The 23,438-nt window shown below is 51.2% G+C and overlaps 2 protein-coding genes across 4 annotated transcripts in view; one reads left to right on the top strand and one right to left on the bottom strand.

Annotated features, from left to right (window-relative positions):
* The window catches only part of PLA1A (phospholipase A1 member A), a 53,746-nt gene extending 41,720 nt beyond the window's left edge, over positions 1 to 12,026 (top strand). Inside the window, exon 11 of the mRNA XM_069759688.1 lies at positions 8,136 to 12,026. Coding sequence (XP_069615789.1) covers positions 8,136 to 8,232 — 97 coding nt within the window. The 3' untranslated portion in view covers positions 8,233 to 12,026. The remainder of the gene's footprint in view (positions 1 to 8,135) is intronic.
* The window catches only part of POPDC2 (popeye domain cAMP effector 2), a 101,575-nt gene continuing 89,605 nt past the window's right edge, over positions 11,469 to 23,438 (bottom strand). For all 3 annotated transcript variants that reach the window (XM_069760461.1, XM_069760462.1, XM_069760459.1), the window contains exon 5: positions 11,469 to 14,537. Coding sequence is in view for 1 of the 3 variants with exons in the window: in XM_069760462.1 (XP_069616563.1) it covers positions 14,452 to 14,537 (86 nt within the window). In the remaining 2 variants the exon portion in view is untranslated. The remainder of the gene's footprint in view (positions 14,538 to 23,438) is intronic.

Consider the following 23,438-nt stretch of genomic DNA (forward strand, 5'->3'; position numbering starts at 1 on the left):
CACACGTATTCTGGTCCTCTGCGGATTTTTCCGCTGCGGATTTGATAAATCCGCAGTGCTAAACCGCTGCGGATTTATGGCGGATTTACCACGTTTTTTTCTGCGCATTTCACTGCGGTTTTACAATTGCGATTTTCTATTGGAGCAGTTGTAAAACCGCTGCGGAATCCGCACAAAGAAGTGACATGCTGCGGAATGTAAACCGCTGCGTTTCCGTGCAGTTTTTCCGCAGCATGTGTACAGCGATTTTTGTTTCCCATAGGTTTACATTGAACTGTAAACTCATGGGAAACTGCTGCGGATCTGCAGCGTTTTCCGCAGCGTGTGCACATACCTTTAGAATTAGGCTATGTGCACACGGTGCGGATTTGGCTGCGGATTCGCAGCAGTGTTCCATCAGGTTTACAGTACCATGTAAACATATGAAAAACCAAATCCGCTGTGCCCATGGTGCGGAAAATACCGCGCGGGAACGCTGCGTTGTATTTTCCGCAGCATGTCAATTCTTTGTGCGGATTCCGCAGCGTTTTACACCTGTTCCTCAATAGGAATCCGCAGGTGAAATCCGCACAAAAAACACTGGAAATCCGCGGAAAATCCGCAGGTAAAACACAGTGCCTTTTACCTGCAGATTTTTCAAAAATGGTGCGGAAATATCTCACACGAATCCGCAACGTGGGCACATAGCCTTAGGGTTAGGGTTGGAATTAGGGTTGTGGTTATGGTTAGGGGTGTGTTGGGGTTAGGGTTGTGGTTAGGGGTGTGTTGCGGTTAGGGCTGTGATTAGGGTTATGGCTACAGTTGGGATTAGGGTTAGGGGTGTGTTGGGGTTAGTGTTGGAGGTAGAATTGAGGGGTTACCACTGTTTAGGCACATCAGGGGTCTCCAAACGCAACATGGCGCCACCATTGATTCCAGCCAATCTCGTATTCAAAAAGTCAAATGGTGCTCCCTCACTTCCGAGCCCTGACGTGTGCCCAAACAGTGGTTTACCCCCACATATGGGGTACCAGCATACTCAGGACAAACTGCGCAACAATTACTGGGGTCCAATTTCTCCTGTTACCCTTGTGAATCTAAAAAAATGCTTGCTAAAACATAATTTTTGAGGAAAGAAAAATGATTTTTTATTTTCACGGCTCTGCGTTGTAAACGTCTGTGAAGCACTTGGGGGTTCAAAGTGCTCACCACATATCTAGATAAGTTCCTTGGGGGGTCTAGTTTCTAAAATGGGGTCACTTGTGGGGGGTTTCTACTGTTTAGGCACACCAGGGGCTCTGCAAACGCAACGTGACACCCGCAGACCATTCCATCAAAGTCTGCATTTCAAAAGTCACTACTTCCCTTCTGAGCCCCGACGTGTGCCCAAACAGTGGTTTACCCCCACATATGGGGTATCAGCGTACTCAGGAGAAACTGGACAACAACTTTTGGGGTCCAATTTCTCCTGTAACCCTTGGGAAAATAAAAAATTCTGGGCTAAATAATTATTTTTGAGGAAAGAAAACGTATTTATTATTTTCACGGCTCTGCATTATAAACTTCTATGAAGCACTTGGGGGTTCAAAGTGCTCACCACACATCTAGATAAGTTCCTTTCAGGGTCTAGTTTCCAAAATGGGGTCACTTGTGGGGGGTTTCTACTGTTTAGGCACATCAGGGGCTCTGCAAACGCAACGTGACGCCCGCAGAGCATTCCATCAAAGTCTGCATTTCAAAACGTCACTACTTCAATTCCAAGCCCCGGCATGTGCCCAAACAGTAGTTTACCCCCACATATGGGGTATCACCGTACTCAGGAGAAACTGGACAACAAATATTGGGGTCAAATTTCTCCTGTTACCCTTGGGAAAATTAAAAAATTCTGGGCTAAATAATTATTTTTGAGGAAAGAAAACGTATTTATTATTTTCACGGCTCTGCATTATAAACTTCTATGAAGCACTTGGGGGTTCAAAGTGCTCACCACACATCTAGATAAGTTCCTTTGGGGGTCTAGTTTCCAAAATGGGGTCACTTGTGGGGGGTTTCTACTGTTAAGCCACATCAGGGGCTCTGCAAACGCAACGTGACGCCCACAGAGCATTCCATCAAAGTCTGCATTTCAAAACGTCACTACTTCACTTCCGAGCCCCGGCATGTGCCCAAACAGTGGTTTACCCCCACATATGGGGTATCAGCGTACTCAGGAGAAACTGGACAACAACTTTTGGGGTCAAATTTCTCCTGTTACCCTTGGGAAAATAAAAAATTGCAGGCTAAAAGATCATTTTTGAGAAAATAATTTTTTTTTTTATTTTCATGGCTCTGCGTTATAAACTTCTGTGAAGCACTTGGGGGTTCAAAGTCCTCACCACACATCTAGATTAGTTCCTTTGGGGGTCTAGTTTCTAAAATGGTGTCATTTCTGGGGGATCTCCAATGTTTAGGCACACAGGGGCTCTCCAAACGTGACATGGTGTCCGCTAATGATTGGAGCTAATTTTCCATTTAAAAAGCCAAATGGCGTGCCATCCCTTCCGAGCCCTGCCGTGCGCCCAAACAGTGGTTTACCCCCACATATGGGGTATCAGCGTACTCAGGACAAACTGGACAACAATATTTGGGGTCCAATTTCTCCTATTATCCTTGGCAAAATAGGAAATTCCAGGCTAAAAAATCATTTTTGAGGAAAGAAAAATTATTTTTTATTTTCATGGCTCTGCGTTATAAACTTCTGTGAAGCACCTGGGGGTTTAAAGTGCTCAATATGCATCTAGATAAGTTCCTTAGGGGGTCTAGTTTCCAAAATGGGGTCACTTGTGGGGGAGCTCCAATGTTTAGGCACACAGGGGCTCTCCAAACGCGACATGGTGTCCGCTAACAATTGGAGCTAATTTTCCATTCAAAAAGTCAAATGGCACGCCTTCTCTTCCGAGCCCTGCCGAGTGCCCAAACAGTGGTTTACCCCCACATATGAGGTATCGGCGTACTCGGGAGAAATTGCCCAACAAATTTTATGATCCATTTTATCCTACTGCCCATGTGAAAATGAGAAAATTGAGGCGAAAAGAATTTTTTTGTGAAAAAAAATTACTTTTTCATTTTTACAGATCAATTTGTGAAGCACCTGAGGGTTTAAAATGCTCACTAGGCATCTAAATTAGTTCCTTGGGGGGTCTAGTTTCCAAAATGGGGTCACTTGTGGGGGAGCGCCAATGTTTAGGCACACAGGAGCTATCCAAACGCGACATGGTGTCCGCTAACGATGGAAATAATTTTTCATTCAAAAAGTCAAATGGCGCTCCTTCCCTTCCGAGCCTTACCATGTGCCCAAACAGTGGTTTACCTCCACATGTGAGGTATTGGTGTACTCAGGAGAAATTGCCCAACACATTTTAGGATCCATTTTATCCTGTTGCCCATGTGAAAATGAAAAAATTGAGGCTAAAAGAATTTTTTTGTGAAAAAAAAGTACTTTTTCATTTTTACGGATCAATTTGTGAAGCACCTGGGGGTTCAAAGTGCTCACTATGCATCTAGATAAGTTCCTTGGGGCGTCTAGTTTCCAAAATGGGGTCACTTGTGGGGGAGCTCCAATTTTTAGGCACACGGGGGCTCTCCAAACGTGACATGGTGTCCGCTAAAGAGTGGAGCCAATTTTTGATTCAAAAAGTCAAATGGCGCTCCTTCCCTTCCAAGCCCTGCCGTGCGCCAAAACAGTGGTTTACCCCCACATATGAGGTATCAGCGTACTCAGGACAAATTGGACAACAACGTTCGTGGTTCAGTTTCTCCTTTTACCATTGGGAAAATAAAAAAATTGTTGCTAAAAGATAATTTTTGTGACTAAAAAGTTAAATGTTCATTTTTTCCTTCCATGTTGCTTCTGCTGCTGTGAAGCACCTGAAGGGTTAATAAACTTCTTGAATGTGGTTTTGAGTACCTTGAGGGGTGCAGTTTTTAGAATGGTGTCACTTTTGGGTATTTTCAGCCATATAGACCCCTCAAACTGACTTCAAATGTGAGGTGGTCCCTAAAAAAAATGGTTTTGTAAATTTCGTTGTAAAAATGACAAATCGCTGGTCGAATTTTAACCCTTATAACTTCCTAACAAAAAAAAATTTTGTTTCCAAAATTGTGCTGATGTAAAGTAAACATGTGGGAAATGTTATTTATTAACTATTTTGTGTCACATATCTCTCTGGTTTAACAGAATAAAAATTCAAAATGTGAAAATTGCGAAATTTTCAAAATTTTCGCCAAATTTCCGTGTTTATCACAAATAAATGCAGAATTTATTGACCTAAATTTACCACTAACATGAAGCCCAATATGTCACGAAAAAACAATCTCAGAACCGCTAGGATCCGTTGAAGCGTTCCTGAGTTATTACCTCATAAAGGGACACTGGTCAGAATTGCAAAAAACGGCAAGGTCTTTAAGGTCAAAATAGGCTGGGTCTTGAAGGGGTTAATATCAGATCAGTGGAGGTCTGACCCCTGGGACCCCCCACAGATCAGCCGTTATAAGCTCCATCTGGATGTAGACAGTGCACGGAGCAGCACTGTTCTGATCTATTCCTTCTCAAAGCTGAGGGTTTGTTACAATGTGTTTGTGTCGATCAGACCTGGGCAATTAATTTTGTGAAGACTGAAAAAATAGACTGAAATTAATTATGTTCAGTATTAACATATAATTATATTTTTTATATTAATAATGATTATATCACTTAATACTGAGGACATTATTATGCTGATATTCAACCCTTGCACCTCACAGCCCCCCACACAGTATGATGTCCTCACAGCCCCCTACACAGTATGATGTCCTCACAGCCCCCCGCACACAGTATGATGTCCTCACAGCCCCCTACACAGTATGATGTCCTCACAGCCCCCCGCACACAGTATGATGTCCTCACAGCCCCCCACACAGTATGATGTCCTCACAGCCCCCCGCACACAGTATGATGTCCTCACAGCCCCCCACACAGTATGATGTCCTCACAGCCCCCCACACAGTATGATGTCCTCACAGCCTCCCACACAGTATGATGTCCTCACAGCCCCACACAGTATGATGTCCTCACAGCCCCCCCCCACACAGTATGATGTCCTCACAGCCCCCCACACAGTATGATGTCCTCACAGCCCCCTACACAGTATGATGTCCTCACAGCCCCTTACACAGTATGATGTCCTCACAGCCCCCCACACAGTATGATGTCCTCACAGCCTCCCACAGTATGATGTCCTCACAGCCCCCCCCACACAGTATGATGTCCTCACAGCCCCCCACACAGTATGATGTCCTCACAGCCCCCTACACAGTATGATGTCCTCACAGCCCCCTACACAGTATGATGTCCTCACAGCCCCCCACACAGTATGATGTCCTCACAGCCCCCTACACAGTATGATGTCCTCACAGCCCCCCACACAGTATGATGTCCTCACAGCCCCCTACACAGTATGATGTCCTCACAGCCCCCTACACAGTATGATGTCCTCACAGCCCCCTACACCGTATGATGTCCTCACAGCCCCCCACACAGTATGATGTCCTCACAGCCCCCCACACAGTATGATGTCCTCACTGCCCCCTACACAGTATGATGTCCTTACAGCCCCCTACACAGTATGTCCTCACAGCCCCCTACACAGTATGATGTCCTCACAGCCCCCTACACAGTATGATGTCCTCACACCCCCCCACACAGTATGTCCACACAGCCCCCCACAGTATGATGTCCTCACAGCCCCCCACACAGTATGATGTCCTCACAGCCCCCCACACAGTATGATGTCCTCACAGCCCCCTACACAGTATTATGTCCTCACAGCCCCCTACACAGTATGATGTACTCACAGCCCCCTACACAGTATGATGTCCTCACAGCCCCCCACACAGTATGATGTCCTCACAGCCCCCCACACAGTATGATGTCCTCACAGCCCCCTACACAGTATGATGTCCTCACAGCCCCCTACACAGTATGATGTCCTCACAGCCCCCTACACAGTATGACGTCCTCACAGCCCCCTACACCGTATGATGTCCTCACAGCCCCCCACACAGTATGATGTCCTCACAGCCCCCCACACAGTATGATGTCCTCACTGCCCCCTACACAGTATGATGTCCTTACAGCCCCCTACACAGTATGTCCTCACAGCCCCCTACACAGTATGATGTCCTCACAGCCCCCTACACAGTATGATGTCCTCACACACCCCCACACAGTATGTCCACACAGCCCCCCACAGTATGATGTCCTCACAGCCCCCCACACAGTATGATGTCCTCACAGCCCCCCACACAGTATGATGTCCTCACAGCCCCCTACACAGTATTATGTCCTCACAGCCCCCTACACAGTATGATGTACTCACAGCCCCCTACACAGTATGATGGTCCTCACAGCCCCCGACACACTATGATGGTCCTCACAGCCTCCCACCTCCCACACAGCATGATGGTCCTCACAGCTCCCACACAATGTAATTTCTTTACAGCCCCCCACACAGTAAGATGGTTATCACAGCCCCAATACAGTATGATGGTCCTCACAGCCCCCCACACACTATGATGTCATCATACACACACACCCACACACAGTATAGTTCTCACAGCCCCTTACACAGTACAATGGTCCTCATAGCCCCCCACACAATGTGATTTCTTCACAGCCCCCACACAGTAAGATGGTCATCACAGCCCTCTACACAGTATGATGTCCTCAGAGCCCTCCACACATTATGATGTCCTCACAGTCCCCCACACAGTATGATCGTCCACACAGTATCATGGTCCTCACAGCCCCCACACACACACAGTATGATGTGCTCACAGTCACCCTACACAGTATGATGCCCCTCACACATTGATCACAGCCCCCCCACACACTATGATGTCCTCACCCCCCCCACACACAGTATGATGTCCTTACAGCCCCCACACAGTATGATGTCCTCACAGCCCCCCCACACACTATGATGTCATCACACACACCCCCACACACACTATGTCATCACACACCCCCACACACACTATGATGTCATCACACACACCCCCACACACACTATGATGTCATCACACACACCCCCACACAGTATGATGTCCTCACAGCCCCCCCACACACTATGATGTCATCACACACACCCCCACACACTATGATGTCATCACACCCCCCCCACACACACTATGATGTCATCACACACCCCCACACACACTATGATGTCATCACACACACTATGATGTCATCACACAAACCCCCACACAGTATGATGTCCTCACAGCCCCCCCCACACACTATGATGTCATCACACACACACCCCCACACACTATGTCATCACACACACTATGATGTCATCACACACTCCCACACACACTATGATGTCATCACACACCCCCACACACACTATGATGTCATCACACACTCCCACACACACTATGATGTCATCACACACCCCCACACCCACTATGATGTCCTCACAGCCCCCACACAGTATGATGTCCTCACATACCCCCCCCACACAATGTCATCACACACACCATGATGTCATCACACACACCCCCACACACACTATGATGTCATCACACACACCCCCACACTGTCCGTGGTCCACTGTTTCCAGCCCCTCGGCTGTCTCGGTCCCTGTGCTGCACTTTGCCCAGGCCTGGTGTAGACAATCCTCTCCTCAGTTTGTTACAATGTATCAGTGCAGTCTACCTGCATTATCTTGGTATCTAACAAACCCTCAGCTGTAAGAATGATTTAGCCTATGTTCACACATTGCTTTTTTGCTGCAGGTTTTTCTCCTCTCCTGGCAGTAAAACAGCTGCTTATAATAATGAGGGTTTGTGCATTGTTGGTGCAGATTACGTGCGTCACTTGTCTGCTGTACGTTTATTACAGTCAGTGATGAAACCAGGCGTGCCGGAGATTTCTGAGACCGCGGAGCTTTCACTGCTCCGGAATAAGCAGCTTATACTTTACATAAAAACCGCTATGTGTGAACATCGCCTAAACCTGACAGGCAGCAGAGATCGTGGGAATGGCGCTAACGTTGGGGCTCCAGGTTTTGGGGGCGCGCTGTGCCCCTCGGCTGCGCAGATCGTCACATATAACCGTATGTCGCTTCTCTCTACAGACAGGACATGACGTGTTTGCCGGAGACGCTGACGTTCTCGGGCAGCGGCCCCCAGACCCACAACATAGCCGACATCAGAGACCACCGCTGCCAGTAACGCCGCCGTCCACCTGGGGAGGGGTCATCTGTATACAGAGAAGAGACGGCACCGGGACCCCGGGGGCCACACTCTGGAGGGCGAGACGAGGCCGCTCCTGTCCTGTATAAATATAGAGCAAGATCTCTGCCGGCTGTCACTGAATGGCGACAGTCTGAAGACCTGTCATCATCTAATTCTTCTCACAGCTGAGGATTTGTTACAACTGGATCCAGCCTGAACAAAGCACCTAGTTAAAGGGAGTGTGGCAGCCCAGACTGACAGTATGAACTAAGCACATCGCCTTTTAGGGGACGTCGCCCCTCAGTTCTCTAATCGCTGCCTCCGCTCTGAGGAAAATGACGTTCAACGAAATTGCACGGTGCACTCTGGGCGTGGCCAAAGTCTCCATCATGGATGATTGACAGCAGCAGCCGCCCGGGAGACAGCATGATGCGTTCTACCTGCACTGATACATTGTAACAAGTGATCAGAGAGGATTGTCTACACCGCTGTCTACATCCATGGGTAGAGGAGGCGCCGGCTCCTTCCACCGATCAGCGTGTGACATATCAGAGGCAGAGCGCCGGGAGCAGGAGCAGTGACTTTCTTCATTATTTTTATATAGCGCTAACATATTCCACAGCGCTGTACAGCTTGCACACATTATCATCAATGTCCCCATTGGGGCTCACAATCTAGACTCCCTATCAGTTTCTCTTTGAAATGTGGGAAGAAACCGGAGAACCCGGAGGAAACCCACGCAAACACGGGGAGAACATACAAACTCCTGGCAGATGTTGTCCAAGAACCAGGACTCCAGCGCAGCAAGACTGCAGTGCTATCCACTGAGCCACGATACAGAGCTAACCACTGAGCCACCATACAGAGCTAACCACTGAGCCACCATGCAGAGCTAACCACTGAGCCACCATGCAGAGCTAACCACTGAGCCACCATACAGAGCTAACCACTGAGCCACCATGCAGAGCTAACCACTGAGCCACCATACAGAGCTAACCACTGAGCCACCATGCAGAGCTAACCACTGAGCCACCATACAGAGCTAACCACTGAGCCACCATACAGAGCTAACCACTGAGCCACCATGCAGAGCTAACCACTGAGCCACCATACAGAGCTAACCACTGAGCCACCATGCAGAGCTAACCACTGAGCCACCATACAGAGCTAACCACTGAGCCACCATACAGAGCTAACCACTGAGCCACCATACAGAGCTAACCACTGAGCCACCATGCAGAGCTAACCACTGAGCCACCATACAGAGCTAACCACTGAGCCACCATACAGAGCTAACCACTGAGCCACCATACAGAGCTAACCACTGAGCCACCATACAGAGCTAACCACTGAGCCACCATACAGAGCTAACCACTGAGCGACCGTGCAGAGCTAACCACTGAGCCACCATACAGAGCTAACCACTGAGCCACCATACAGAGCTAACCACTGAGCCACAATACAGAGCTAACCACTGAGCCACCGTGCAGAGCTAACCACTGAGCCACCATACAGAGCTAACCACTGAGCCACAATACAGAGCAAACCACTGAGCCACAATACAGAGCAAACCACTGAGCCACCGTGCGGAGCTAATCACTGAGACACCATACAGAGCTATCCACTGAGCCACCGTGCAGAGCTAACCACTGAGCCACAATACAGAGATAACCACTGAGCCACCATACAGTGCTAACCACTGAGCCACCGTGCAGAGCTAACCACTGAGCCACCATACAGAGCTAACCACTGAGCCACAATACAGAGCTAACCACTGAGCCACCATACAGAGCTAACCACTGAGTCACCATACAGAGCTAACCACTGAGCCACAATACAGAGCTAACCACTGAGCCACCGTGCAGAGCTAACCACTGAGCCACAATACAGAGCTAACCACTGAGCCACAATACAGAGCTAACCACTCAGCCACCATACAGTGCTAACCACTGAGCCACAATACAGAGCTAACCACTGAGCCACCGTGCAGAGCTAACCACTGAGCCACAATACAGAGCTAACCACTGAGCCACCATACAGAGCTAACCACTCAGCCACCATACAGTGCTAACCACTGAGCCACCGTACAGAGCTAACCATTGAGCCACCGTGCAGAGCTAACCACTGAGCCACCATACAGTGCTAACCACTGAGCCACAATACAGAGCTAACCACTGAGCCATCGTGCAGAGCTAACCACTGAGCCACAATACAGAGCTAACCACTGAGCCACAATACAGAGCTAACCACTCAGCCACCATACAGTGCTAACCACTGAGCCACAATACAGAGCTAACCACTGAGCCACCGTGCAGAGCTAACCACTGAGCCACAATACAGAGCTAACCACTGAGCCACCATACAGAGCTAACCACTCAGCCACCGTACAGAGCTAACCACTGAGCCACCATACAGTGCTAACCACTGAGCCACCATGCAGAGCTAACCACTGAGCCACAATACAGAGCTAACCACTGAGCCACCATACAGTGCTAACCATTGAGCCACCGTACAGAGCTAACCACTGAGCCACAATACAGAGCTAACCACTGAGCCACCATACAGAGCTAACCACTCAGCCACCGTACAGAGCTAACCATTGAGCCACCATACAGTGCTAACCACTGAGCCACCATACAGTGCTAACCACTGAGCCACCATGCAGAGCTAACCACTGAGCCACAATACAGAGCTAACCACTGAGCCACCATACAGTGCTAACCATTGAGCCACCGTACAGAGCTAACCACTGAGCCCCCGTGCTGCCCCAGTATCGGCTGTTCTTTTATTTTATGTGCATGGGGAGGCTATGGGGGGCTCCTCCTGTTTATGGGGGGATGTCAGCATACTTAATTCTGCTCAATATTAAGTAATACAATTAATATAAATAATAATTAATATCGGGCAGAATAAATTTCAGCCTCTAGGCTTCTCATGTGGCCACCCCTGGTCTACACCCACGTGCAGTGTAGCAAACCCTCAGCTGTGGACAGTATTCATCGGCTTCAGTCCCTGGATGTAAATGATGTTTCCATTCATTGACAGAAAGAGAAAAGTGTCATCTCGGCATAATGACGATTTCATGGACAGATCGGTGGATTTCCGTTTCTGCAGATCTCACGCTGCAGACGATCCATCATTTGCGGATTTTTACGTCACTTTTCTTATTTCTCTCCGTTGACTTTTTTTTTCCATCAAACTCTTAAACCTGAATTCATGAATTGTGGACAAAATCAAAATTGTTCTTTTATTTGTCTTTTATCTTTTTTTGCGGCTGGAAAATCCACACAGGGGAGATGGGGGAGTCGGGGGCTGGAGAACAATTGTGCAAAAATTGTGGTACGTTTTTAGCATGTCGCAATTGATGAATCTTCTGAGAACATCTGGAAACCAGAAATCCGCCCACAATGGCGACAACGTGACATAAAAAGGCAAAAATGTAATGACCCAGAGCGACGAATGTGGCTCCATTCTCAGCTGCGTCATTTCCATCTCCTCACAGCTGAGGGTTTGTTACAGTTGTATCCAGTCGTTAGTCTCCGATGCTGGCCGTTTGTTACAATGTATCAGTGCACATCAGCCTGATTATGATTCTCTGGACTAGATACAATTGTAACAAATCCTCAGCTGTGAGCAGCGTCCGGTCTGGGTGTAGACAATGTCTCTTTTCACTGGCAGCAAGCAGAGATCTTGATATCAGGGCGGAATCGCTCCATCACAAGTTTCACCTTTGACTGTTTTTGTGGAGTTTTTCCAATGTATCATCTTAATAAAGTTTATTCACACGGTAAGTTTGTGGACTCTGCCAGATTCTGGGGTCATGTGACCGTTGCTTGCTGTGGGGGCGGGGTGACACTGCAGATGATGGAGGGGGTGGGTCGTTACAGTGTGTCAGCAGAGGTTCCCGGGACTAGATGGACCGGGCAGGAGGTCTCCGGTGACCCTGGCGCACATCTTCACCTCCATTTCTCACATTGTTTCCGTTCTCGCTGCTTCTTACACAGAGAACATTGAGGGCAAATCTCGTGGTACAGAAGACACCGCCCCCGCGGAGCCTTGAGCATGAGGGGCTATGACGGGCTAGTGAAAAGAGACAGGAGTGCCCGCCCCCGCGGAGCCTTGTGCATGAAAGGCTGTGACGGGCTAGTGAGGAGAGACAGGAATGCCTGCCCCCGTGGAGCCTTGGGCATGAAGGGCTGTGACGGGCTAGTGAGGAGAGACAGGAATGCCTGCCCCCGTGGAGCCTTGGGCATGAAGGGCTGTGACGGGCTAGTGAGAAGAGACAGGAGTGCCCGCCCCCGAGGAGCCTTGGGCAGAAGGGCTGTGATGGGCTATTGAGAAGAGACAGGAGTGCCCACCCCTGCGGAGCCTTGTACATGAGGGGCTGTGACGGGCTAGTGAGGAGAGACAGGAGTCCCCGCCCCCGAGGAGCCTTGTACATGAGGGGCTGTGACGGGCTAGTGAGAAGAGACAGGAGTGCCCACCCCCGCGGAGCCTTGTACATGAGGGGTTATGACGGGCTAGTGAGAAGAGACAGGAGTGCCCACCCCCGCGGAGCCTTGTACATGAGGGGCTGTGACGGGCTAGTGAGGAGAGACAGGAGTGCCTGCCCCCGCGGAGCCTTGTACATGAGGGGCTGTGACGGGCTAGTGAGGAGAGACAGGAGTGCCTGCCCCGCGGAGCCTTGTACATGAGGGGCTGTGACGGGCTAGTGAGGAGAGACAGGAGTGCCCACCCCCGCGGAGCCTTGTGCATGAAGGGCTGTGACGGGCTAGTGAGGAGAGACAGGAGTGCCTGCCCCGCGGAGCCTTGTACATGAGGGGCTGTGACGGGCTAGTGAGGAGAGACAGGAGTGCCCGCCCCCACGGAGCTTGTGCATGAAGGGCTGTGACAGGCTAGTGAGAAGAGACAGGAGTGCCCGCCCCCGCGGAGCCTTGTACATGAGGGGCTATGACGGGCTAGTGAGGAGAGACAGGAGTACCTGCCCCGCGGAGCCTTGTACATGAGGGGCTGTGACGGGCTAGTGAGGAGAGACAGGAGTGCCCGCCCGCGCGGAGCTTGTGCATGAAGGGCTGTGACGGGCTAGTGAGAAGAGACAGGAGTGCCTGCCCCCGTGGAGCCTTGTACATGAGGGGCTATGACGGGCTAGTGAGAAGAGACAGGAGTGCCCGCCCCCGAGGAGCCTTGTACATGAGGGGCTATGACGGGCTAGTGAGAAGAGACAGGAGTGCCCGCCCCCGCGGAGCCTTGTACATGAGGGGCTATGACAGGCTAGTGAGAAGAGACAGGATTGCCCGCCCCCGAGGAGCCTTGTACATGAGGGGCTATGACGGACTAGTGAGAAGAGACAGGAGTGCCCGCCCCGAGGAGCCTTGTACATGAGGGGCTGTGACGGGCTAGTGAGAAGAGACAGGAGCGCCCGCCCCCAAGGAGCCTTGTACATGAGGGGCTGTGATGAGCTAGTGAGAAGAGACAGGAGTGCCTGCCCATGCGGAGCCTTGTACATGAGGGGCTATGACGGGCTAGTGAGAAGAGACAGGAGTGCCCGCCCCCACGGAGCCTTGTACATTAGGGGCTGTGACGGGCTAGTGAGAAGAGACAGGAGTGCCCACCCCCGCAGAGCCTTGTACATGAGGGGCTGTGACGAGCTAGTGAGGAGAGACAGGAGTGCCTGCCCCCACGGAGACTTGTACATGAAGGGCTGTGACGGGCTAGTGAGAGACAGGAGTGCCCGCCCCCGAGGAGCCTTGTACATAAGGGGCTGTGACGGGCTAGTGAGAAGAGACAGGAGTGCCCGCCCCCGAGGAGCCTTGTACATGAGGGGCTGTGACGGGCTAGTGAGAAGAGCCGTGAGTGCCCGCCCCCGAGGAGCCTTGTACATGAGGGGCTGTGACGGGCTAGTGAGAAGAGACAGAGTGCCTGCCCCCGAGGAGCCTTGTACATGAGGGGCTATGACGGGCTAGTGAGAAGAGACAGGAGTGCCCGCCCCCGCGGAGCCTTGTACATGAGGGGCTGTGACAGGTTAGTGAGAAGAGACAGGAGTGCCCGCCCCCGCGGAGCCTTGTACATGAGGGGCTATGACGGGCTAGTGAGAAGAGACAGGAATGCCCGCCCCCGAGGAGCTGGCACACAGGGCGGAGCCATCTTCCTTCCTGTCACCCTTGTGTCTGTGAACTAACGTGTTCTGTGCTCACACTGGGGTCCGCTCATTGTTCCCTACAGTTCTGGAGTTTGTGTTGGGGCCAGAGGGGCCCGTCCCTGAGACAGGAGGCGCGGGTGACCTTTCTGCAGAACACTGGAGGCTGCAAAACAGAAAACAGAGCGTGTGTTATCAGAGCAAGGCCCCTGGCGGTGGGCTCCAGCTGAGGGACTACTACAACCAGCATGCAGGGCAGCACACAGACAGGAGCGGCCCCTGAGCAGGAACAGTACATGGGCCCCTCATAGTGCACAATGCAACCTGCTCAGGGGCCCCGTGACCTCTTGGGCCCCTGAGCAGCCCAGATTGCATCAAAGGGAAGTGCAGGGTTAAAGGCAAAGCATCTAGATAGACTCCCAGCTGCTAAGAGACTATGAAGAACATGCTGGGAATTGTAGTCCTCCAGCAGCTGGAGAGTCGCAGCAGCCTTTAGATCCAATGGTGAACATAGGAATCCAGACGTCTCCTAGAGATCAGTGGTGGCTCCTGGAGTCCAGGTCCTCAGAGCAGATCCGCAGGGTCCCCCACATATGATGAAGAGTCAGAAACTACCAGCTGCCGCCAGCAGAGGGCAGATTGTGCAGATCAGGTTGTCCACCAGATCCCCCAATCACCTCCAGCTGAAGGCACGGAGACCCTCTAATTATGGGGGCGCTCGGCTCGTCAGGAGACCCTCTAATTATGGGGGCGCTCGTCTCGTCAGGAGACCCTCTTATTATGGGGGCGCTTGGCTCGTCAGGAGACCCTCTAATTATGGGGGCGCCTGGCTCATCAGGAGACCCTCTAATTATGGGGGCGCTCGGCTCATCAGGAGACCATCTAATTATGGGGGCGCTCGGCTTGTCAGGAGACACTCTAATTATGGGGGCGCTCGGCTCGTCAGGAGACCCTCTAAATATGGGGGCGCTTGGCTCGTCAGGAGACCCTCTAAATATGGGGGCGCTCGGCTCGTCAAGGAGACCCTCTAATTATGGGGGCGCTCGGCTCGTCAGGAGACCCTCTAATTATGGGGGCGCTCGGCTCGTCAGGAGACCCTCTAATTATGGGGGCGCTCGGCTCGTCAGGAGACCCTCTAATTATGGGGGCGCTCGGCTCATCAGGAGATCCTCTAATTATGGGGGCGCTTGGCTCGTCAGGAGACCCTCTAATTATGGGGGCGCTCGGCTCGTCAGGAGACCCTCTAATTATGGGGGCGCTCGGCTCATCAGGAGACCCTCTAATTATGGGGGCGCTTGGCTCGTCAGGAGACCCTCTAATTATGGGGGCGCTTGGCTCGTCAGGAGACCCTCTAATTATGGGGGCGCTCGGCTCATCAGGAGACCCTCTAATTATGGGGGCGCTTGGCTCGTCAGGAGACCCTCTAATTATGGGGGCGCTCGGCTCATCAGGAGACCCTCTAATTATGGGGGCGCTCGGCTCGTCAGGAGACCCTCTAATTATGGGGGCGCTCGGCTCGTCAGGAGACCCTCTAATTATGGGGGCGCTCGGCTCATCAGGAGACCCTCTAATTATGGGGGCGCTTGGCTCATCAGGAGACCCTCTAATTATGGGGGCGCTCGGCTCGTCAGGAGACCCTCTAATTATGGGGGCGCTCGGCTCATCAGGAGACCCTCTAATTATGGGGGCGCTTGGCTCATCAGGAGACCCTCTAATTATGGGGGCGCTTGGCTCGTCATTGTTCCTCACAATAGTAACTGAAACCACATGGTATACAGAGCCTTGAAAAAGTCTTCATACCCCGTGAATGTTCCTCATTTTCTCATGTTACACCACAAATTACATGTATTTTATTGGGATTTTATGTGATAATAGAAAGTAACAAGTCTCTGTGAATGTGTAAGGGAATGATACGAGGTGGTCAGAGGTGACCGGAGGATGGACGGAGCAAACACTGGGCAAAATGGAGGAAAACCTGATAGATACTGCAGGAGACGCGAGACTGGGGCGTAGGTTCACCTTCCAGCAGGACAACGACCCTCAACATCCTGCCAGAGCCACAATGGAGGGTGCAGATCAGAGCAGATTCCTGTGTGTGATCGGCGCAGTCACCGTCCAGAGACAAATCCCAGAGAATCTGAGACAAGACGTGAAAATCACTGATCAGACAACGCGACTCTTAGGAAAATTCAATCTTGATATCGCAAAAAGGGTTAAAATATAACAAATAATGCATAAAAAACATGGAAAAAGCAGCATAAACGTGTCACCAGACCAAACAGAAGATAGATTTCCAGGCAAAAGGATGAAGAAAAGCCAAAAAAATAGAATGTAAGGGGATGAACTATCACCTGGGGTAAGCAATGTGCCCCAGTGTTATAGCGAGACCCTAAAGGTGATGACAAAGGCAAATAACACAATAAGTCAAGAAAACTCCTATAAGGGAGTGTATCCAATTATGCCAGAATAGAGAAGCCCAACATGTACGTCCAGGGGTGAAATATCTACCCCACAATCCTCAACAAGCCCCCAGTGGGAGGTGCAGAGCCGGACCATGTGGACAACATCTCACAATTTCTCTACCTCCAGGGCATCGTCCTTATAAAAACTCTACTCGCTGAATGGGAAAAGGAGGCGACTGATGGATCGATTGGATTTATCAGGACGCATAGACTAATCTAGACGTTGACTTCTGAATTTATGTGTTTCTTCAGTCGGAGAATCTGAAATGTTGACTCTTCTTGTAGGTAAATTGATATTTGTAGATTGATGAATGGTTGTTATTTACCTCTTATATCAGCTCCAACAGTTTGTTGTACTGATATATTTGCAACATAGGGACACAAGGTCACTGAACGATGATGTTTGCTGATATGTTGATTACACATTCTACCAGGCCATGCAGTTTGTTGACTTGCAAACATTGAAGGATGAAAGACAAATACTCAAACAAGGAGTTAATCTCATCACCCCTTCCTCTTGACCTGTGGATGATGGCTTGAAGGACAACAGTTGTAATCAATATAAGGGGGGATATGCCTCTATCCAATATCCAAGAGATCCAGAGATTATATACAAAACCACAGCCAGGAACGCTCTACATGACAGCAGCCAGGACATCATGGCTCCATCACGGGGGACACAGATTTGACATTCTACAGGATGTCAGCTTAGGGGACCATGGCCTCGACTGAAAGAATACAGATCTGATTAATTGATCATCACTGAACCCATGGATACTTTTGGGAAAGCCAGGATTTGGACCCTCCGGTCACCTGGCTCCATTGAGATGTTCAGAGAAGTCAGGCTGTGACCCTCCGGTCATCTGGCCTTGTACCTGAATGGACTGTCATCTTCCTAACCTCATCATTACCTCTTCTGTGCGGGCCACAGGTGGGGTAGTTGGCCCTGGAAGCTCTGAGGTCACAGATGCTCTTATCCCGGCGAGTCAGCGGAAGGGTGAGACTCTGTAATGTGCACCATCTTGGGTATTGTGCTGGGACTGTTCTAAGTGTTATCTGTCTTTTTTGTGTTTCAATAAAGTATTGCCACAGTTTTACCCTCACCCTGTGTTACACCCACAGTAAAAGGAGAGCGGGCGTTCGGTGGGATGATCCCTGGACCACTGCGGTTTTGGGCTAGTGGACCGAGGCACCTGCTGCCCACCATGTCTCCACACCAAGGATTTACGGGAGTTTAAAGAAAACAAGACATACGCCATCCCAGTTATTCGCAACACACGTTTTCAGACAGATACTGAGCTCTCGTACTCTGACACGAGGTCTAAGACACAGAGGAGAAACAGAGGAAGAGGTGGTAATAGGAGATCGCCCCCAGGGGCCATTGTGTAGAGGTGCCCCCTGAGTAACCTCCACAAATCCCTGGAAAACAGGTCAGAAACTTGTCCTCAAAAATTGTAATGAACGAGGAAATGCTTGTCCGCAGCAAAGTTCACTGACAACAGACTTTGGCCTCGTGGAGTCAGTAACGGACGTCCATTTATACATACGCAAGACAAGATGGAAGAAGGACTTTACTAGGGAAGACGAAAAGAAATGTGCTGATCTTTGCCCAGCTGAGGACCCGGGGAGACGTGCAGCCGCGAGACGTGCAGCTGAGAGACGTGTAGCCGCAAGATGTGCAACTGGAAAATGTGCAGCCGCGAGACGTGAAGCCGAGAAATGTGCAGCCGAGAGACGTGCAGCCGGGAAATGTGCAGCCGCGAGACGTGCAGCCAAGAAACGTGCAGCCGGGAAATGTGCAGCCGAGAGACGTGCAGCCAAGAAACGTGCAGCCGGGAAATGTGCAGCCGAGAGACGTGCAGCCAAGAAACGTGCAGCCGGGAAATGTGCAGCCGAGAGACGTGAAGCCGAGAAATGTGCAGCCGGGAAATGTGCAGCCGGGAAATGTGCAGCCGAGAGACGTGCAGCCGCGAGACGTGAAGCCGAGAAATGTGCAGCCGGGAAATGTGCAGCCGAGAGACGTGCAGCCGGGAGACGTGAAGCCGAGAAATGTGCAGCCGGGAAATGTGCAGCCAAGAAACGTGCAGCCGGGAAATGTGCAGCCGAGAAACGTGCAGCCGGGAAATGTGCAGCCGAGAGACGTGCAGCCGGGAAATGTGCAGCCGCGAGACGTGAAGCCGAGAAATGTGCAGCCGGGAAATGTGCAGCCGAGAGACGTGCAGCCGGGAAATGTGCAGCCGCGAGACGTGCAGCCAAGAAACGTGCAGCCGGGAAATGTGCAGCCGAGAGACGTGCAGCCGGGAAATGTGCAGCCGAGAGACGTGCAGCCGGGAAATGTGCAGCCGCGAGACGTGCAGCCAAGAAATGTGCAGCCGGGAAATGTGCAGCCGAGAGACGTGCAGCCGGGAAATGTGCAGCCGCGAGACGTGCAGCCAAGAAACGTGCAGCCGGGAAATGTGCAGCCGAGAGACGTGCAGCCGGGAAATGTGCAGCCGCGAGACGTGAAGCCGAGAAATGTGCAGCCGGGAAATGTGCAGCCAAGAGACGTGCAGCCGGGAAATGTGCAGCCGTGAGACGTGCAGCCAAGAAACGTGCAGCCGGGAAATGTGCAGCCGAGAGACGTGCAGCCGGGAAATGTGCAGCCGAGAGACCTGCAGCCGGGAAATGTGCAGCCGCGAGACGTGCAGCCAAGAAACGTGCAGCCGGGAAATGTGCAGCCGAGAGACGTGCAGCCGGGAAATGTGCAGCCGAGAGACCTGCAGCCGGGAAATGTGCAGCCGCGAGACGTGAAGCCGAGAAATGTGCAGCCGGGAAATGTGCAGCCAAGAAACGTGCAGCCGGGAAATGTGCAGCCGAGAGACGTGCAGCCAAGAAACGTGCAGCCGGGAAATGTGCAGCCAAGAAACGTGCAGCCAAGAAACGTGCAGCCGGGAAATGTGCAGCCGCAGGGACTCGAACATAGTATTAGAGTACGCCAAAGTCACACGGTTAGCACCTGAGCATGGTGGAATAACACGCTCACTCATCTCTAGTCTGCATCATCGCGAGAACGAGGGGCAAAGCCGGGGACACAGACCCCAAAAGACTGCAGAGAAAGATGGAGAGACAGACCCCAAAAGACTGCAGAGTAAGGAGGAGAGACAGACCCCAAAAGATTGCAGAGAAAGGAGGAGAGACAGACCCCAAAAGATTGCAGAGAAAGGAGAGACAGACCCCAAAAGACTGCAGAGAAAGGAGAGACAGACCCCAAAAGACTGCAGAGAAAGGAGGAGAGACAGACCCCAAAAGACTGCAGAGAAAGGAGGAGAGACAGACCCCAAAAGACTGCAGAGAAAGGAGAGACAGACCCCAAAAGACTGCAGAGAAAGGAGGAGAGACAGACCCCAAAAGACTGCAGAGAAAGGAGAGACAGACCCCAAAAGACTGCAGAGAAAGGAGGAGAGACAGACCCCAAAAGACTGCAGAGAAAGGAGGAGAGACAGACCCCAAAAGACTGCAGAGAAAGGAGAGACAGACCCCAAAAGACTGCAGAGAAAGGAGGAGAGACAGACCCCAAAAGACTGCAGAGAAAGGAGAGACAGACCCCAAAAGACTGCAGAGAAAGGAGGAGAGACAGACCCCAAAAGACTGCAGAGAAAGGAGGAGAGACAGACCCCAAAAGACTGCAGAGAAAGGAGAGACAGACCCCAAAAGACTGCAGAGAAAGGAGGAGAGACAGACCCCAAAAGACTGCAGAGAAAGGAGGGAGAGACAGACCCCAAAAGACTGCAGAGAAAGGTGGGAGAGACAGACCCCAAAAGACTGCAGAGAAAGGTGGGAGAGACAGACCCCAAAAGACTGCAGAGAAAGGGGGAGAGACAGACCCCAAAAGACTGCAGAGAAAGGTGGAGAGACAGACCCCAAAAGACTGCAGAGAAAGGGGGAGAGACAGACCCCAAAAGACTGCAGAGAAAAGAGGGAGAGACAGACCCCAAAAGACTGCAGAGAAAGGGGGAGAGACAGACCCCAAAAGACTGGAGAGAAAGGGGGAGAGACAGACCCCAAAAGACTGCAGAGAAAAGAGGGAGAGACAGACCCCAAAAGACTGCAGAGAAAGGGGGAGAGACAGACCCCAAAAGACTGGAGAGAAAGGTGGAGAGACAGACCCCAAAAGACTGCAGAGAAAGGGGGAGAGACAGACTCCAAAAGACTGCAGAGAAAGGAGGAGAGACAGACCCCAAAAGACTGCAGAGAAAGGTGGAGAGACAGACCCCAAAAGACTGGAGAGAAAGGGGGAGAGACAGACCCCAAAAGACTGCAGAGAAAGGAGGAGAGACAGACCCCAAAAGACTGGAGAGAAAGGGGGAGAGACAGACCCCAAAAGACTGGAGAGAAAGGTGGAGAGACAGACCCCAAAAGACTGCAGAGAAAGGGGGAAGAGACAGACCCCAAAAGACTGGAGAGAAAGGGGGAGAGACAGACCCCAAAAGACTGCAGAGAAAGGAGGGAGAGAGAGACCCCAAAAGACTGCAGAGAAAGGAGGAGAGACAGACCCCAAAAGACTGCAGAGAAAGGGGGAGAGACAGACCCCAAAAGACTGCAGAGAAAGGAGGGAGAGACAGACCCCAAAAGACTGCAGAGAAAGGAGGAGAGACAGACCCCAAAAGACTGCAGAGAAAGGAGGAGAGACAGACCCCAAAAGACTGCAGAGAAAGAAGGAGAGACAGACCCCAAAAGACTGCAGAGAAAGGAGGAGAGACAGACCCCAAAAGACTGCAGAGAAAGGAGGGAGAGACAGACCCCAAAAGACTGCAGAGAAAGGAGGAGAGACAGACCCCAAAAGACTGCAGAGAAAGGAGGAGAGACAGACCCCAAAAGACTGGAGAGAAAGGGGGAGAGACAGACCCCAAAAGACTGCAGAGAAAGGAGGGAGAGACAGACCCCAAAAGACTGCAGAGAAAGGAGAGACAGACCCCAAAAGACTGCAGAGAAAGGGGGAGAGACAGACCCCAAAAGACTGCAGAGAAAGGAGAGACAGACCCCAAAAGACTGCAGAGAAAGGGGGAGAGACAGACCCCAAAAGACTGCAGAGAAAGGAGGGAGAGACAGACCCCAAAAGACTGCAGAGAAAGGAGGGAGAGACAGACCCCAAAAGACTGCAGAGAAAGGAGGGAGAGACAGACCCCAAAAGACTGCAGAGAAAGGTGGGAGAGACAGACCCCAAAAGACTGCAGAGAAAGGAGGGAGAGACAGACCCCAAAAGACTGCAGAGAAAGAAGGAGAGACAGACCCCAAAAGACTGCAGAGAAAGAAGGAGAGACAGACCCCAAAAGACTGCAGAGAAAGGAGGAAAGACAGACCCCAAAAGACTGCAGAGAAAGGAGGAAAGACAGACCCCAAAAGACTGCAGAGAAAGGAGGAGAGACAGACCCCAAAAGACTGCAGAGAAAGGAGGAGAGACAGACCCCAAAAGACTGCAGAGAAAGGAGGAAAGACAGACCCCAAAAGACTGCAGAGAAAGGAGGAAAGACAGACCCCAAAAGACTGCAGAGAAAGGAGGAAAGACAGACCCCAAAAGACTGCAGAGAAAGGAGGAGAGACAGACCCCAAAAGACTGCAGAGAAAGGAGGAGAGACAGACCCCAAAAGACTGCAGAGAAAGGAGGGAGAGACAGACCCCAAAAAACAGCAGAGAAAGGAGGGAGAGACAGACCCCAAAAAACAGCAGAGAAAGGTGGGAGAGACAGACCCCAAAAGACTGCAGAGAAAGAAGGAGAGACAGACCCCAAAAGACTGCAGAGAAAGGTGGGAGAGACAGACCCCAAAAGACTGCAGAGAAAGGAGGAGAGACAGACCCCAAAAGACTGCAGAGAAAGGAGGAGAGACAGACCCCAAAAGACTGCAGAGAAAGGTGGAGAGACAGACCCCAAAAGACTGCAGAGAAAGGAGGAGAGACAGACCCCAAAAGACTGCAGAGAAAGGAGGAAAGACAGACCCCAAAAGACTGCAGAGAAAGGAGGAGAGACAGACCCCAAAAGACTGCAGAGAAAGGTGGAGAGACAGACCCCAAAAGACTGCAGAGAAAGGAGGGAGAGACAGACCCCAAAAAACAGCAGAGAAAGGAGGGAGAGACAGACCCCAAAAAACAGCAGAGAAAGGTGGGAGAGACAGACCCCAAAAGACTGCAGAGAAAGAAGGAGAGACAGACCCCAAAAGACTGCAGAGAAAGAAGGAGAGACAGACCCCAAAAGACTGCAGAGAAAGGAGAGACAGACCCCAAAAGACTGCAGAGAAAGGAGGAGAGACAGACCCTAAAAGACTGCAGAGAAAGGAGGAGAGACAGACCACAAAAGACTGCAGAGAAAGGAGGAGAGACAGACCCCAAAAGACTGCAGAGAAAGGAGGAGAGACAGACCCCAAAAGACTGCAGAGAAAGGAGGAGAGACAGACCCCAAAAGACTGGAGAGAAAGGGGGAGAGACAGACCCCAAAAGACTGCAGAGAAATGAGGAGAGACAGACCCCAAAAGACTGCAGAGAAAGGAGGGAGAGAGAGACCCCAAAAGACTGCAGAGAAAGGTGGGAGAGACAGACCCCAAAAGACTGCAGAGAAAGAAGGAGAGACAGAC

Source organism: Ranitomeya imitator, chromosome 3 (genome assembly GCF_032444005.1).
Source record: "Ranitomeya imitator isolate aRanImi1 chromosome 3, aRanImi1.pri, whole genome shotgun sequence".
In the NCBI taxonomy this organism is placed as follows: Eukaryota; Metazoa; Chordata; class Amphibia; order Anura; family Dendrobatidae; genus Ranitomeya; species Ranitomeya imitator.